This window comes from Armigeres subalbatus, chromosome 2 (assembly GCF_024139115.2).
Source record: "Armigeres subalbatus isolate Guangzhou_Male chromosome 2, GZ_Asu_2, whole genome shotgun sequence".
Taxonomy (NCBI): Eukaryota; Metazoa; Arthropoda; class Insecta; order Diptera; family Culicidae; genus Armigeres; species Armigeres subalbatus.
This window is the reverse complement of record NC_085140.1, coordinates 78,207,341-78,226,142: the sequence shown is the minus strand read 5'-3', so window position 1 is coordinate 78,226,142 and position 18,802 is coordinate 78,207,341. Positions and strand designations below refer to the sequence as shown.

Sequence of the window (18,802 nt, the reverse complement as noted above, 5' to 3'; positions counted from 1 at the left end):
ACATATTTTATTCATGTTGAGCATTGATGAAGTAGGTATGAAGATGAAATCCTATCTATATATATAAAAACCAATCTATGTATGTATGTTCGCTAACTACTTCTGAACCACTTGGCCGATTTCAACCAAATTTGGTACAGACATTCTCTATCCTCAGGGGAAGTTAACAAAGGGGTGGGATGGTCATGTAGAAAAGGGGGAGGGGTGGTGGGAGGGGTTTTGTTCAGAAAACGAACAATTCTGTGTAACTTTCAACTCCCAGGACCGATTTCAACCAAATTTTGTACACATATTCACAACGAGGAGACGGTTTTGGGAAAAGGGGGAGGGGTTTTGTTCAGAAAACGGGCAATTCAAAGTACATTATGAACCCCTGTACCGATTTTAACAAAATTTGGTACACACATTCTCTATCTTAAGGAAAAGTTAACAAAGAGGGTGGGAGGGTCATTGGAAAAGGGAGGGTATGAAGGAGGCGTTGTCTTTGGAAATCGAGCAATTAAGTGCAACATCCAACCCCAGGACCGATTTCAACCAAATTTTGTACACATAATTTTCAGGATTTTCAGCTTTCAGTCACATAAAAATGTTGATAATTTCAAATCATTGCCAACGTTTCGATCCGGGGGTTTGGATCTTCATCAACGTTGGCAATGATTTGAAATTATCAACATTTTCATGTGACTGAAAACTGAAAATCCTGAAAATTTGTACACATATTCACTACGAGGAGATACACATATTCACTACGATCACTACGAGGAGACGATCATATGGGATGGTAAATTGGGAAAGGGGGAGGGGTCTGGAGGGTGGGGTATTGTTCAGAAAACGGGCAATTCATTGTAACTTCTAAACCCTGTACCGATTTCAACCAAATTTGGTACACCCATTCTCTATCCTAAGGAGAAGAAGACAAAGGGGTGGAATGGTCATTGGGGAAAGAAGGAGAGTAAGGGGAAGGGGTTATCTTTAGAAAACGAGCAATTCAGCGTAACTCCCAACCTCCAAGACCAATTCCAACCTGATTTGGTATACATATTCTCTATTTTGAAAGATGTTTATTGAAAAGGTAGAAGGGCCAAGGTGACAATGGGTCAAATGGGGGTGAGAATGGGTCACTGTTTCAACTACTTAGAATGATTGTAGAATGGATTCAATGTATCTAAGGGCAAGAAGACTAAAATATAGAAGACCTTTTTGAACGATTTTGCTATCCGACCTCCAGGCTGCCGGTGAGAGCGATGACCCATTGTCACCCCCGATGGCGGTGATATATGGTTATATTTTATATAACTCAATGTTTGTATGCATGTGTGTATATTCCAGCATAACTTCTGAGCCTCTTAGCCGATTTCAGCCAAATTTGGAACACACATTTTTCAAATTAATGAGACGACGATAGAAGTTTTGGGAATGCTCTTTAGAAAAGAGGGAGGGTGTGTGGGAAGGAGTATTGTTCAGTTATCGATCAACTCAGTGTAACTGCTGTACCCATTGGCCGATTTCAACCAAATTTGGAACACACATTCTTTTTCTCGAGAAGACGAAGATCGGGGTTAGGGATGGTATTTAGAAAACAAGCAGGTTGTGGAGAGACTGGTTTTGTTAAGCTCTCAATAACCTCAGTGTAACTTCTGGTCTTAGCCGATTTCAGCCAAATTTGGAACACACATTCTTCATATAAAGAAGACGACGATAGTGGGTTAAGGATGGAAAAGGGGAGGTCGTGGGGGAGTGGTATTGTTTAGTTATCGATTAACTCAACTCTTCATCGAAATCATGGTTTGCCCAGTGAAAAGCATTGATTAATGTGTATCCTTCTGGATGGTGAATGTGATCCCTTCTTTAAAAATAGACGTTTGCCCGGAATAAAACACCGGTGGTTGTTTTTCCTTCTTTAGAAATAGACGTTTATCCGGAATAAGACGAGTTTGAGTTTAAACCCCCTTTTTCAAAATCAGTCAATGTTTTCACATAAAATCTGCCTGCTTTTAAAAATGATGAAGTATCAATAAAAAAACACAGTTATCCTGTTGACCAATTGGTTTATTCATTTTCCGATTGTGAAAAAAAACTGCGAATCAAACTGGGAACTCCGAGCAAGGCCGGGTACATACTGCTAGTACATTAAAAAATCTGACGATAAAGGGACCTGCAAGATTTAGGGATAAAAAATGTCTGATATCTGTTGAACGTTATCGTTAACTGACGCTCTTATGTGAAAACGCTACTAAACTCATGCAATGCCTCCTCTACCAGCTATTCGGCCATTCGATATGAGACGCTGTTCCTACTATTATGTGTAAAATGCGAGAATCGATATAACATAGCATAGTTACGGTGTACTTCGTAGATTGGACAATAATTTGGACTAGTGATGTTTTTCTTTTGAAATCCATATTCAGACTGCTAACAGAAATCAAGGTGGGTGTGGTCCTTGATTTCAAGCCAGGATAAAAATCACAAAAGCATGAGGATAAATATTCCTAGCACGCCCATCTTCCCCGTAACTTGGGAGGAATAGAAAGTGTTGATGTAGCAGATTCAGCGACACCCTGTACCACGGAGTTGGATATTAGAGAAGGTATTCGTTGAGTCAGGATTTGCCTTTAGCTAACAATGTGATTATGGTAGATCTTACACCGTAACACACCACGCAAAGGTGTCTACGCAGCGTTATGAGGAAATCCATTCTTAGGTATATAACGAACATTATTCCTTTTCCGAACATTTGGTGGAGATATGTGTTCAAAATATTTTCAATTATTTTAAGACAAAAATATTTAAAATTGCATTACATGGGATAGATTTAGATTCAATTTGCTCAAATTCTTCATCAATTTCATCAATTCAAACTGCCTAGAGCAAGCTTATGGCTGTCTTCTGCTTCTTCAATGGCTCTACATTCGAGCTGGAACTTGGCTGGCTTTTTAACTTAGTATTCTATTAGCATTTCCTCATCCTCAGTTATTATTTGTAAGCCTTTCTATGCCCGCCATTGCATGAGTACCTATTAGGGTGGTTCAAAAAACCGATGTTGCTCCACAGTGCTCATCTGATTCTTTACCATGTTCTGAGTGTCCTCTGAGCTCATTTGGATGAAAACTGATTTAGCACAAGCCGTTTCAAGTTTGCATGCAAATTAGTATGGGGATTTTTTTTTTTCATTATACTGTTAATGACGCTTCCCCATTAAGCGCAGGTTAAAAGAAAACCTACATAGCTAAAAGGAATACTCAAGAGCTTTCACCCAATCGCATGTTGAATAATCGCCCCAATAATTAGTAATCGAATTTAATCTATACCGTGGTTTTCTGGAGTTAATTGCATAACTCATCAACAGGAAACATTGCTGCTCGTGGCGCAAAAGATAGCACACATAAATTCAGGCTACTATGTTGCACTGCACATTTCAGTGATGCCCTCAAAGAAGTTTAACGATCATGACTAAAGATTCACAACCTGTCTTAAAATCGTTTACTTATTATTGGGGCGATTAATCAACATGCGGTTTTCGTTGGGTGAAAGCTCATGAGTATTCCTTTTAACTATGTAGGTTTTCTTTTAACCTGCGCTTAATGGGGAAGTGTCATTAACAGTATAATGAAAAAATAATTTTTCCCATACTAATTTGCATGCAAACTTGCAACGGCTTGTGCTAAATCAGTTTTAATCCAAAAGAGCTCAAATTTTCAGAGGACACTCAGAACATGGTAAAGAATCAGATGAGCACTGTGGAGCAAAATCGATTTTTTGAACCACCCTAGTACCTATCTTGTGTGGCAAAGTACAATGGATATACTTTGCTCAGGATGTCTAGAATGTTTCCCACCCGTGAACATCCTAGACTGGACCGAGAATCGAACTCGCCATCTCCGGATTGGCGATTCTACGCCTTTGCTCGCAAGGCTACTGGAGACCCCAGCTTATGGCTGTAAGCCTCTTTAATAAAAACAAAAAAATCGAGCTGATGGCTCAGTGCGATCGGAAAAAATTTGATGGTAATATTAGAGCAAGAAGGAATGCCTAAAGTCTCCAGCTTCCTTCTATTTTCTCCGCGTTTAGGCAGGACGGTATTGAAAACTTTTTTTTTTTTTAAGGAGATGGATAGCTCAAAGATTCTTCCTTCGTCTTTGTCTTGACGAGACGTGGGGACGTGGCCTTCTTAGGAGGGACATCGTCAAGCTAACTCGGAGACAAGGTCAGTACATCATTGCCGGTGACCTGAATGCCAAACATCAAGCCTTAGGAAACAGTCGCGGCAGAGTTTGCAGAAATCGCTCTCGCCATGAAAACAAAACTATCGCACTTGCATAGGAAAAAACTGATTCGGATAGGCGGCCCCCATCGAGTGGGGTTTGATAAAATCGATAAAACACTTTTTTCTCGCTCATTTTATGTTGGGGACCTTATTTTTTTCGCACAGCTGTGTAAAACAAGTGTAAATGCATCATCAGAACCGGAGCCCCCCGCAATTGGGGCTTATTAAAAGATATTACAATGGATTGTCTAGAAGGCATTCAACAATGATGGCGTTGTGAACAAACTACAACGATACAATTTTCCCAGCTGCCTGTCTGTCGGCGAGGATATTGCGGGTCTCAGTCAGCGAAGCGAGTTCCGATGCGCACGATATCACTGCAGGCTTCCTCCAGGGTAGCATAGGCGTAACTAGAGTCTCGGTCTAGGGGGGGCCATGGCACCAGCTGGTGGGATGTAATTTTTAAAGGTGTTTTAATGCACTGTGCGCATGGATTGCAATAGAAATTGTTTGACTAAGTTTATCGCTCATTCGTCCTAGAACTAACATAAAAAAAATCGCGAATAATACAATTGGTTTCCAATGATGCTGTGATTGCTTCAAAACGCTGTGTCTGTGTCAACTTGTCTTCTCCATGTTACTAAATGTGGATAAGTGTGTAATCTAAGATTCAAGAATCTTCTTCGAATTATCTATAAATGAAATTCGATATGAGTATATTTCTGAAAGTTTTCATGCATTTCCATGATTATTTAATGCATAAAGATCTCGATTTTTTTGAAACTTGAAATTTTTGAAACTCTTTAGATGTGGAATAAATTCCACGAAATTTTGTCATAATCAATATAAGTATTCATGCAATTCCAAAATGTATGCTATGTGCTGAAATAGTTAAGTACCGATGAACACAAATTTGGATTCCTAAAGTGTTTTTTATGAGTCATAAATTCCATGAGTCATAAAATTATGAGTCATAAATCAAATTCCAGAATAACATAGGGTTTTTGTAGTTACTGACGTTAGGAAGAGGCTTTATTATGGTTTTCTGAATAGGTGAGAGATTTCTCTGCAAAAATCAAAGAGAGAAGCAACCAAATCGATCTGAATTGTGCTGCAAAAGAAATGTTTTCTGATACGAACTGGTTTCTAAATCTAATTTTTTTTATCCTAAAAAACAAATTCTAACTAAAGCAGGCACAAAAGAGTTTTCCGATGATCCTTATGAAATCGCCAAAAAATTAAATGGAACAAGATCTTTTGAGGATTATAAAAATATTTCTTTAATGCAATCTCTGTTGTGAGTGCGAAGGTTGCCTAAGTTTTGTCCTAATACTTTCAATGGAATGCGGAATTTGATCAACTGTTTTGCGGCATACCTTGCGATTAACTCGAAGATTTTCGAAAGAATGGTCGTTCGAAATTTCATTGACCGGATTTGTGTACATGTGCTCATTTTGATGTAGTTGCTTCAGTCTTTTTTGAAGCGGATGGTAGTTTAATAGAACAGAAATATTTATATCTTAATACAATGTTTTTATGTTTCTGCGACCAGGATACTAGTCAAACAAATGCAGAAAAAAATTATTATTTTAAGCTAGCAACTAAATTAGAAGCGGCATTGATTTTAGCTTAAAAATCGAGAAAATGTTCCCGGGGGTCCAACTTAAATATTTCGATGCTTTGCTGAACAAATGGTCATAGATGTGATAACGCAATAAAAATATGTTTATGGAATTCATAATCAAAATTAAGAAATATGTAGGAAATATGTAAATGAAATAAAAACTGACTAAGTTGGAATTACTTTTCAAAATTTTCTGGGGGGGGGGCACAAGTAGGTCTGGAGGGGGCCTGTCCGAATCATAACAAGCCATGATAACAAATTTATCAAACTTGTAATACAAGTGCGGAAAAACAGAATCGGATAGACAGCCTCCACAGAAAAGTGATGATTCTCGCTTTGATCTCGCTCATTATGTGTTGGGAACCGCACAACTGTATAGAACAAGCTAAAATGCATCATCAGAACCAAACTACAACTACAGCTTCCCGCGTTTGAAGCTTTTTGAAAGAAATTTACCATGAGGTACACGCCCATTGGATTCCACTCAATTCATGTTTAACTTTTACTCAATTTTGTAAATTCGCGTCATATGTCAAAAAATGAGTAAATTAATTTTATGAATTGAGTAATATATAGTCATATTGTAAATGAATGCATAAAAGATAAATTGAGTGAAAATTTCAAGTTGTCATTGAAGCGAGGAAATAAAGAAATAGTTTGAAAATTCCTACAATTTTGAATAAATCTGAAATAACCAAGGCATTAACCGGAGATCGTTGAGGATATCAAAGGTAAGTTGTATCAAGAATAAGCTAGAAATATCCTCCTAATGTTTAAACATGTTTTAATCTCTTGAAATTGCAGCCCAAAGGAGCGTAGAAATCAGTTTATTGAGGACCAGTTGGTGTAATCTTTACCTGCTATAGTATACGATTTCTTATCCCAACTTCTTCAATTCCGGATTTTCACGCTGAAATAATACATAGCACCACGAATCCGATAAAACTGGTCCTACAATATGATCAACGACAAAAAATCAATAGTCGAAGAAACCCAAGATCAGTCACCAGCCACTACTCCCATAATCAATCAATTGATTGTGACAATTTCCGGAGGCCGGCGTATCGCCACTGATCGCCAGTAACCAGTACGACAACGTGATCGAGTTCTGGCGTGAAACCGGAGTCGTAACCAGGAGTTCTCAGATCTTTACGCTGGACGATGGGACTGGAGGACAAAGAATGGATACAGCTCCGACAAATACACCAAGTATAAAATTGAATATGTACTTTATGTAATCCTCAACAATCCTAGATAGGTAGATGAATTTTTTTTTTAAATATTTTTTGTTTAAATAAAATACAAAGATTATTCTTTTTCTAAACACAATTTGAATATTATTCAATCAGGTAAAATTGCAAAAATTAAAAAAAAAATTATGCGATTTGAGTGAAAAGTAATCAATATTACACTTTTCTTCGATGACGAATTTGAGTAGATTTCAGTCATTTTTTGACATCTTCTGGTCTTTACTCAAAAATGAGTAAACATTGGTTTACTCAATTTTTGAGTTGTTCCACTTTTACTGAAAATGAGTGGTTTTCCACTCAATTTTGAGTGGTTTCAAACGGGCGTGTATAGCCTCCCGAATCAGTTCTTTATCATGACGGCACAAGCACAGCTAGAGGCACAATTTGGGTCAGTTTATTTGCAAAGACTTCAATATAACCAGCTTAAGTTCTATATGAGTCCGTTACTAGGGTGACTTCACGAAGTTTGTTTCGAAGTTTGTCCAAGTCCTGGTTGATGATCCGTTCAATCCAGTTTTCAGCGTCATTTAGACTAAATGAGTTACTTTGATTGGTGCCCAGCATTAACCAGGAGTCGTGATCGGAAGATTTAGCGCTGCGGCGCGCTTCTATGGCATTCGGAAAACAGTATGTCAGCAAGGATTCTTTTGTCTTGAACGCTTTCGCGCACCCACGCATCGGTATGTCATCGACCTTAATTAGAACAAGGATCGGTTTGGCAGACTGAGATGTAGCAGCAATGTATAAGCACTTATGAGTGTAGTACAATGTTCAAGAGAAAACCAGACAGAGGACAACTTCGTGGAAGTTGTCGCGCATATTGGAGGCACGTACAGAAAGCGGAAAAAATTAACCTAAATGACCATTTCGTCATTGTGTGGAAGAGGCTATTTGCTTAAAAGCCGCCGCATACGCTTCCGCCACATACGGAAACCATATAGAAACCCTCTCCTTGTTCAAGAGGATCGGATCATGCACACGATGACCGGCGTCAGTCGCCCCCGGTGGCTAGGGTCCACTGGCATGGAGCGAGGAGCTGGCACTCCTGCACAGCCAACATAAACAGCTCCATTGCGAGGGCACAACACGGAAGTTTTTCGAAGATCGGTCACCGAGTTGCTAAACATTGAGTTTAGGGACCATGAGCATCGATACACTGACGGATTTCTTTCGAGAGAAGAGGTCGGCTTAGGCGTTACTGGGAGCAGCTTAACGGTCTTGGACAGCCTTCCTGCACAATGCAGTGACCACCCGAAACATCCATGGATCCAGGCCATCCTCGCTGGTGGTGAACCGCAATCGACAACCTTCGCCTGGATTCCAGGGCACTGTGGGGTGCCAGGCAACGTCACATCGGACATTATGGCTGGAGTCGTCCACCAAGCCCGGCGTTTCACAACATCGGTTCCCTCGGTTGACATTTATCATCGGATCAAAAAGATCGTCAGCAAGAATTGGGAAAATCAATGGGCTGCTTCCAGAACCACGCAATTGCAACGGCATCCTGGAACTACATGCCCAGTCTCAAGGACCAGCAAGTAATCTCCCACCACACCAGATTCTCACATAATTTCGGCGGAAGGCTCTTCCGTACCGTTTGTGACAAATGCGGAGTACAAAACATAGTGGAACTTGTTCCATTTGTACTTGCTCCCCACAGTCCTCATGGCTGAGTTTCCTCCCCAACTTCGCTAACATCGTATCCTCATCTTGATACCAACCGACCTAATCCTCTGTAGCAGGAATACAATACGCTTTATCCAAAGCATTTTTTGTTTTAAAATGCGATCTGAATTTTGTCATCGTTTAACTGGCGTTCTGATCAGTCTATTGCGGAAATCCTCCGCTCCGAACAATTTTTTTCGAAAGTCCTTCGCTCTGAAAAGTTTTCCTTTCTTCGTTCAGTTTAATGGATCGATGTTATGCGCTAAGTTTGGGTTTCCTATCTGGCTGCAGCGATTGAACTCCAGAGAACAGCGCGACTCAACAATTGGATTCTTGGACATCCGTACAGCCACACACACTTAAATTAGTTTGCCGACCTCAGCCATTTTTTCGCCGAAACTCCAACAGCCGAGATCTCGGTAATTTTTTACCGAAATTCAGCGGTTCTTTTACCGAAAGTTCGTCATAATTTTACCGAAACTCGCCAAAGTTGACTTTTTACCGAGATCACAGTAACGATTACCGATGACTCGGTAAAGTTTATCGAAATGGCGAGGGTGACGGTAGAGGTGCTAATGACGGTGGTAAAGTTTCTCGACCCGAGTAAAGCACCTGGTCTTGACGGGATCCTGAACATGGCGTTAAAGGCAGCCATAAAGACAAATCTGGACATGTTTAGGTTAGTCATGCAGAGGTGTCTGAACGAGCGTGTGTGGCAGTGAAATTGCACTTGCCGTTTACTATACAAGTAAATATTAAATGGCTTTGAAACCATCGAAGTAGGCCTGATACCAATAATCGAATAAACAATAATCGAAGCAGTCGTTGCACGTGGATGTCAGTCACACGTGCTGCACCATCGAAGGTAAAAGGCACAAAACAGATAGACAACATAGAACAAATTACCGTTTTCAAAATCAACTCACTGTGTATCAACAGTACTAACAACCGACGAACGGGAAGGCCCGTATACCCAAGGTGAAAGAAAACGACAGAAAAGCATGCGCTGCTGTTCTGTCTCATGCTCGTTGTTCAGTAAAGCTTGACTTCCACCAGTAGGTTCGCTAGTGTTCCAAAATCGAAGATGAACCACATTTCAAAGCAATGATGCATATATGTTATGTGTAAAAGGTTTTCTTGGAGACTCCCGCTTGTATATTAACGGAACAAACTCCACAGAGCGGACATTCCCGGATATATGGAAGAGACAGCGTTTGGTCCTATAACCGAAACCTGGAGACCAATCAGCGTACAGACCAATCTGTCTAATAGACATGATAGGGAAGCTACTGGAGCAGTTGATTATGAACAGGCTCAGTCGCTGAACAGTCGCCGTACGTGGAGCAGGTAGGAGGATTATCGAGCAAGAAATTCGTCTTTCGGAAAGGAAGGTCTACTCTAGGAGAGCCGCCTCGCAGCTTAGTGTTCATTAAGCACTTCCACAGTTATTAACTGCGAGGTTTCTAAGCCAGGTTACCATTTTTGCATTCGTATATCATGAGGCTAACACGTTGATCCTTTTATGACCAGGAAAGTCGAGACAATTTCCCATTCGAAGATTGCCTAGACCGGCACCGGAAATCGAACCCAGCCACCTTCAGCATGGTCTTGATTTGTAGCCGCGCATCTTACCGCACGGCTAAGGAGGGCCCAACGTTACTGCGCAGTAATAACACTCGATGTGTGGAATGCATTCAACAGTGCGTGCTGCATGGAGATCGCGAACTCGTTGCTTCGGCTGGGAGTACCGGTAGGGCTGTACAAGATTCTGGGAAGTTACTTTCAGAATCGAGAACCTTCCAGAACCTTCCACGGATGCGGGTCGTCGATATCGGGGGTGCTTCTGCCACCGGGGGACTCCCCGTCGGAGTAGGATAGATCCGCCGCCGGGGACTATCTGAGTAGCTTGCGAGTACGTTGAGAGCTAAATGGCTCTAAAAATAAAAAGAAAATAGATGGGGTGCTGAATGGCACAAGGAAATAATAAAGGGTCCAAGGGCTCAACGCTTTTGTGTGCTTGCTGGCACCAACAAGGGAGCCAAAGGGCTCAGACGTAGAACAGAACATCGAAGAGAGACACTGTGAAAGGTGTCGTTTTGGGAGGAGTACTTTCAGTACTGCTTTCCCCCACGGAAGTAAATACTGTAAAGTAGTCCCGGGGGGGAACAGGGCATTAGAAGAGAGGGTAACTAAAGTAATTTTCTGTTACTTGGGTGGGTTTAGTAGGTCCGGCGGTCTGACCTTCTGCCTACCGCGTCAACCCTACTCCCTGAGTGATAAGTTCAGGTGTCTGTATGCAGAACACACACATGCACACAGACATCACCTCAATTCGTCGAACTGAGTCGATCGGTATATAACACTATGGGTCTCCGTGTCTTCTATAAAAAGTTTGTTTGATCATATAGCCTTTGTGTATACTTAGTATACGAGAAAGGCAAAAAGGGAAATATTTTACATTCAAACATTTTGAAACACACCTTAAAGTAAGATTTTAGTGGATTGAAGGTGATTCAAATTTCAATTAATTGCATATTATTCGGCATCTCGGCCGAAGCAAGCACTATTAGGCAGTATGTATTCCCCTTAAAAAGTTATGAAATGTTGTGACATTTTTTCAGTTTTTGCAAAATATGGTAAAATATGTAAAATATATTTCACAATCGTGGGCATTTTTTGATCTTCAAATGAAATCTATAAAAACATCCAGAATGGGCTGGAAGATCATAAAAATTCCTGAAGGTTCTTTATTTATGTTTCCGTTCAACTCATACTGTCCTAGCACTCAATTGAAGCAACTGGCGTACTTGAAAATACATCAAGGAGAAGAGAAATTCGAAAATCGTGATAATCTTCTACACATTTTGGATGAGTAAAGAAAGTCCAAATCTGATATTAATCGGTTGATGTTCGAAATCGCTGTCGGGATCTAATCGAATCAGGAAAAAACAAATTTAGGAATGGTTTTGTAAGCGGCTTGGAAGCACTGTTGTACTTCGTTGATCAGAAAAATCGAAATTTGAAGGGTCACGTGGTGAAGTGAAACGATTGTGCTTATTCTGCGTCTTGAATGACTCGAGAATTGTCGATTACGAGACGTCTCACGTGAGACGACCGTAATTCAAATGGGAGGAATCGACAATTGTCGCCCCATTCGAAACGCCTTACCTCATACGAGACGCAGAATAGGGGTGGATAAATACTTCGACAGTACGTACTATTTGTATTGCGGATAAATTTTGCTAATCTACGAGATGGACCTGAGGGTCGCTGCTTTCAGCGCCCACCACTCTTGCCAGTTGCTCCCTTAGCGCTGGCAATATCATGACAAATGAAGAACTGAAGTCATTTCAAAATTCACAGAAATAAAGAATAAAAACCTAAACGTTTGAAGAGACGTAGAAAAAAACTAATATCGATAAAAGAGGGGCTACATGTCTGTGGCTATACAATATGCCCGTAAAAGTATAATGACGTGGTAGCCGTAAAATATCCAGGAGTTTCTTTTAAGTTCTAAAATTTAAAATCCAGCCACTCTCACATCAAATAAATTAGATCTCTATTTTGTTACACTCAACACATCAAACACAGAAATACGGGTCAATAAAAATTCGAGTCTAACACTATAAAAGGCACATCATTACGGGTAAAATGCATCTATTTTGTTGTCACACCGTTACTGTCTATGAACACACATTTTTGTAATGTTTGCCTTTCCGATGGATTAGAATTAAGTCTGCAAAGTGTGAACCTTCTTCAAAAACTAATTACACCCAGGTTTTTTACACGGTTGGAATTCATTAATTTCTCGGTTACCCTGAATATTTTCACAGCTTTTTAAATACCCCCTGAATTTTCTTTGATTTTTTGAGATTTTTTTCGTGGGGTTAACTCATTGTTTCATTGACACTGGAGGTCTTAAACGACTAAAACCAAACCGTGTAAAAAAACCTGGGTGTACTTTTTACCAACGTAGTAAACTGCCGTCATACGCATATTTGTTCCATGTTTGCTGGGATTTCCTATGTACATGGGACAGTTATGCGTATAAAGGCAGTAAAGTAAACTGCGGAATCCTAATTTATCTACGAATCGCAGACTTAACTCGAAATCAACAAATACGCAAATATGTGATCGTCTTTAATTGCTTCGTTTTGGTACCCAAACGCGAGCCCAATCTCAGTCGGTGGTTTTTGCAATTTGAGACAGTTCCGGAATTTTGCGGAACATTTTTTTCCCGATCCCAACCAGCAGAATGATGTGGCAAGTGTGCAACAGAAGACTACTTACCGCGGTGCTCGGGTAGGTATTCCAGCTGAACTCCAGCACCAACAGGAGCAGGAATTTTAGGCTGGTGGTATATTCGGTGAACCACGCTAGGTAGGGCAGGCTGTGGAAGTACCAGACGTAGAACTGGTAATGAAGGCTGCGAGCGCACACAATGCCGATAAAGTTGGCGAGGAAGAGCGGAAGCAGTGCCAGCTGAGTGGCACGATCAAAGTGGATGGAGAATTTGCTTTGCTGGCGCTCTTCCGTTGGAGGTTCTGGGGCGACCGGTGCCGGGGCAGCTTCCTTGCCGGACATCTTCTTGATGCCCTTTTCAAAGCTTTTCAGAAACTGTTCCTGTTCTTTGGTGAGCTTTTCATCAGCCTTCTTTGGTGCTGGTTTTTGCGTTTCCTTCTTTTTCTTCTTCTCCAAGGCCACTTCACGGTTCTTGGCGGCAATTTGAGGTGCAAACATGACTTCCAAGTGCCTTAGACGGCAATAATTCTGGAAGTATTTATAGCACGGGGACGCAAAGGCAACCAACAGCAGTAGGTGGATGCCAAGTAGTGCCAGGTGAAATGTTTTGTTCTCGAAGATGTCCCTTTCCAAGAAGCGATAATTGACGGTCCATTTATGCTCAAAGATGCGGCCAAGGTCAAAGCTTCCCTTCAAATACTGCCAGGGATGCGTCAGCAGGAAAGGAGCACCCAGAACCAGTTGGATTGCACCGCAAATGGCCAACTGTATAATAGTTTTGACGACTCCCAGATTGGTAACGAAAAGTAGGAAGATTGCCGGTGCGAACAGCAGGACGTTCATTTTCACGGAAACGCCCAAGCTAAGGAAGACACTGCCCAAAGACCACCGGTTGTCAATGTAGGCGTTCAGCGCAAAGTATAGGAACAGAATCGCAATCGGATCATTGAACAGTCTGAGCACGTAAATCGAATGAATCCGATATGAGGTAAACGTGGTAATGATCAGGACATACGGAGGCAACTTTCGGCTTTTGCTGTACAATCGAAGAACCAATCCCAGCTGCAGAAGATAAATGCCAACGAAGATGTACTGAGCCAGTCGAATGTTCTGGCCGTGAGACGTTATGAAGTACAGAGCGCTGTAGATGTAAACGAATCCGGCCGGATAAACCAATGGACCGGTATCACCTAAAACAAAACCGTAATTGTAGATATTATTGTATGTTATAATAAATCATTCTTTGTAGACTTTCAAATATATCAACATTTTATCTATGGAAACTGTGAGTCGTTACCATCCCTAGCTATGTAGAAAAGAACCAAAACTCACCTCGCAGCATGGAATAGTCGGTGGTCCCATTCAGGAAACCTTCGCATTCCTGCATATAAGCTTTCCAATCAATTTCCGTATAGCGAACGTTCTGTACAACGAAAAGGTTTAGGACCAGCTCAGCTGCCAGAATGACCCACGACACCAGCGGCAGCCGGGCAGGATCAAAGATCAGCGATTTTACGAAGGTCACATTCAGATACTGCTTCTGCACCTGGGACAGTACCGAAGATTTCGCTGGTTTTCCATGATGAGCGGATGTGCTGCCTCGTTTGGTGGCGGAAGTTTTGTTTTTACTGGCGCCCGGTGGTGCCATGTTGGAGGCAGGCTGGGCGAGCTGTGAGCAAACTTTTACACGACGACTGTGGTTCTATTTTGGTCCTTTTGGTCACGGTCGTCGTCGATGCTGTTGGGGGCCTCGTGAGTTCCTTCGGTGAGTTCCCCACGAACATCGGGTCGTCTGTTTTGCTCTTCTTCGTCACACATCAGATTCCGCCGGCTGCCAACGTGTTCGGGTTCGGGCAACAGAAAGAACGGGGAGAACGACAGAAATTCGCGAAGTCGAAGCAAAATTCTTCACACAAACAATGACAGTTCTTTATGGGTTTTTACAGTAGAGCAACAGAGAGGAGGAAATGGCGGCCATGTTTCACTCAAACTCTGACAGATAGCAATGGGATTTCCCATATATGGGGAGGGAAGAGCAGAATTTGCTTCGACTTCGCGAATAGAAGCGTCGCTGCGCACAGTATACACGTCGAGAAAAAAATTTCGAATGTCTTCTCAGTCAAGTAAAAATGTCTTCAACATCAAAATTCTGATTATCAACGAAAAGTACCTGGATAAAAATGTGCTATTGGTTCAATAGTGTAAACAATTGAATTACCATATAATGTACGGTATACAATACCCGGTAAAAATCGTTTACTCATTAATGGGTACTTTTTCTCTGCTATCTCTTTCTCTCTGCTGAAAAATTCACCCATTTTGGAAGAATAAGTGGATTTACTCATTTAAATGAGTAGATCCACTTATTCTCCCAAAATGGGTAAATTTTTCAGCAGAGAGACAGAGATAGCAAAGAAAAAGTACCCATTAATGAGTAAACGTGTTTCTCCGTGTAGGATACATTGTTTCTAGATGGTTGCACAGATTATATCAACACTGAGAATACAATACATCAACATATTTCTCTAATGTTTTTGAAACGTTTTCGTGCATAAGATTCATACATTGATAACTTTTGAAACGTTTCTTTAGATTGCATATAAACTTTATAACAATATTTTCCTTATAGCGCCAAATATGCATTTTTCCGAGCATTTTTCCCTTTATATTGCATCGTTGAACAGTAAAGCTGTCACAACTGAGAAATCAAAAATCGTATTGTTTTACTACACAAATACAATACAATCCATTGTATTTTGAACAGTTTTGTCCGGATATTTCAACAATAAATTAACCACACGTAAAAAATAACCTTATATGTTATGGTAAAAAACCATTCGAAAATACTTATACTCTTCATTATGCCACCTAATGAATGATCCCAAATCAAAAAGCTAAGAGGATCCCCACTAGTCCGTAAATAAAGCCAAAATAGCAATATTGGCGTCTTCTACAAAGTTGTTTGGGTGGTCGAAACTAGCAACCCTATAACCAGAGACCGGCGGAGTGAAAAACTGTAGAAATGGCAACGTATGAAAATGCATGAAATCGTCAAAATAATACTGGCAGCACTTGAACTTTTTGCTTGCTTCTTATGGAAGCAAAAAGTAAACAAGTCGAATTGGAACCGCTTTTGACGGTTCGATTGGAAACAAGATGGCGTCTTCGCCGATCTCTTATTCTAGTATTTCTAGTCGAAACCATCATAACGAAAACAATTTTAATTTGAAAAACAACCGCTTGGCGGCGCTAGTGTATTGGAAATAACCTGATAGGTCAGGTATCTCAAAATATGAATTTTTTAGAATATTGCCGCCTTCTACAAAGTTGTTCGGATGATCAAAACCATTATGACCAACGCAGGTTTAGATTAAAATATAACCGCTTGGTGGAGCTAGTGTATAACAAATAACCTGCTAGGTTAAATATTTCGAAAACTGATTTTTTTAGAAAATTGCCGTATTCTACAAAGTTGTTCGGGTGGTCAAAACCGTCATGATGCAAGCAAGTTTAGTTTTAAACACAATCGCTTAGCGGCGCTAGTGTTTTAGAAATAAACTGATAGGTTAAATATCTCAAAATCTGGCATTTTCAGAATATTGCCGTATTCTACAAAGTTACTTGTCATAAGAGCAAGATTACCGGTGGTGAGTTTAAGCCGTTTGGCAGCGCAGTATCATTACTTGACACTTTACGAGTCGCTACTAAACGCGCTGCTATAACAGTAGCGCGACTGACAGGTGACCAAATTTGGTAGCGCGATAAGAGCGCTGCTATTTGATGAACTGTCAACTGTCAAACGTCACCGGTACGGAATACAGCAACCAAATTGAGAGCCGAAAATAGTGACCGATACGGAAGTGAGTGACGAAACTAAAATGAAAGCGCTGCGCGGGTGATTAAAATGCTCGCGACCGATAATGATGCTCTTACAAAGTCAAGAAAAATCTAATTTTAGGTAAACAATAACGTCATCGTCTAAAAACGTCAAATATTTAAAAGTAGGTAAAAAGAAACGAGAATTATCACTAATAACACAGATAACACCCAAGTAACCATTAAGCATTAATTGTTGCAGGTAATCAATCACTGATCAGCTTATTTAATGCTAATTGCATTAGATCAGTTTTAACGATGTAAAGATGCATTTATTCATCAACTGTCAAGCAACGGTACATTAGTTCAGCATTACAAATGCAGCGATGCATTAATTATGTTTTATTTCTGTCGTGTCCGTCTTCCAAAATTGCTTCCAGCTCACCCAGGAACTCCAGTTCACGATCGCTTTCCATAAATGATTAAACAGCTTTTTTCTACGTCCGCTTGCGTCAAACTCACTTGCAAAACTGTATTTTTTATTTTAGAATACCTACTTAGATAATTTTAACAAGTTCAATGAAAACCTGATTTTCAATGCAACAAACAAGTAATAAAATAATTTTATAAATTTGAATTACGTACACAGCTACTTTATTTTACCGGAGTCGGTAAAGTTTTACTGAGTTTTTGGACTACGGATAACCCAGTAATTTCAACAGCAATATTTTACATTACCGAGCTCTCAGCATAAACGAGAAGTGTCAAATAAACATTAAATTCGGTAATGTAGGTTGTTTTTTTATATGAACATAACTGAGTTAGTCAGTAAATGGAAATTTGTTTTCTATGAAAATATTTTACCCATTGGAAAGTGTATTAAATCAATGTACCTTTGCATGAAATATAATAGCCTATTCAGATTACGATCATTTATAAGGCCTTATAGACATGATAAAGAGTATCTTGCTGCCAAATTTCACTCATCTTATTGTTAATTTTCACGTCAAATCCCTTGTAAATTATTGTAATATGAATAGGCTATATTAATTGAGAAATGAAGACTTGGGCGGGTTATAACGAGTTATAATTTATTAATTATCAGACAGGGATTGAATCCTAAACTAAAAGAGAAAATTTGTCACTCATTATCCTTAGCACACCGACAAATCACAACACACCGTCATCATTCTTAGCCATCCTTAGCTCATTTATCACCGATAGCATACCGTAGAAGACATTTTTCGCAAGTTGTTACGAACATTTGGGAGGCTATTCTCCATGATAATTTCTTTAAAAAACGGGTTCCAGAGGTAGGAAGCACCGCGGTTCTCATGATGCATTTCACTTGTTTTACACAGTTATCCGATCTGCGGCTGCAAAGTTCACTTTTGGAAACGCGTTTCCAACCAGCACGACGGAAATAATTTCCAAAATGGTAGCCCAACCGGAGAAAAATAATCACGAAAACAACATCGAGGGCCTCTACAATAGCGTTCAGCATTTTTTTAATGGCTAGTCGGTAAATATTCATTTTTCACTGGTGGTGCAGCATAGATCTGTACCGACTTTTTGTGCTGTTCAGCAATTTAGAGATTTAATGATTTGTTCAGTAAAAATAAGTAAACGTCAAAATAATCAACATAGTTTTCTACCGAAACTCGGGAATTTATAACTGACAATTATTGGTGGTCCACTAAAAAACTAGTATTTCAGTAAAAAAGAAATTTTGCAGTTGAAACTCGGCAAACAAAATACCGAACATTGAAATGCCGATTAAGTGTGTACACAGCTACTTTATTTTACCGGAGTCGGTAAAATTTTACTGAGTTTTTGGACTACGGATAAGGGCCGTTCAAAAATTACGTCCAAGGTTTAAGGGGGAAGGAGGGGCCGAGTTTTGTGAGTTTGTGACAGGGGGAGGGAGGGGTTCGTCTTATG

General features: G+C 40.2%; 1 protein-coding gene across 1 annotated transcript; it reads right to left on the bottom strand.

The window, feature by feature from the left end:
* Positions 1 to 12,338: 12,338 nt before the first annotated feature.
* LOC134214583 (lethal(2)neighbour of tid protein 2-like) lies at positions 12,339 to 15,017 on the bottom strand. Its single transcript, XM_062693923.1, has 2 exons — positions 14,378 to 15,017; positions 12,339 to 14,235 (listed from the first exon to the last, which is right to left on the bottom strand). Exons 1-2 carry the CDS (start codon positions 14,691 to 14,693, stop codon positions 12,983 to 12,985), a joined length of 1,569 nt encoding a protein of 522 aa, XP_062549907.1. The 5' UTR covers positions 14,694 to 15,017; the 3' UTR covers positions 12,339 to 12,982.
* Positions 15,018 to 18,802: the final 3,785 nt, after the last annotated feature.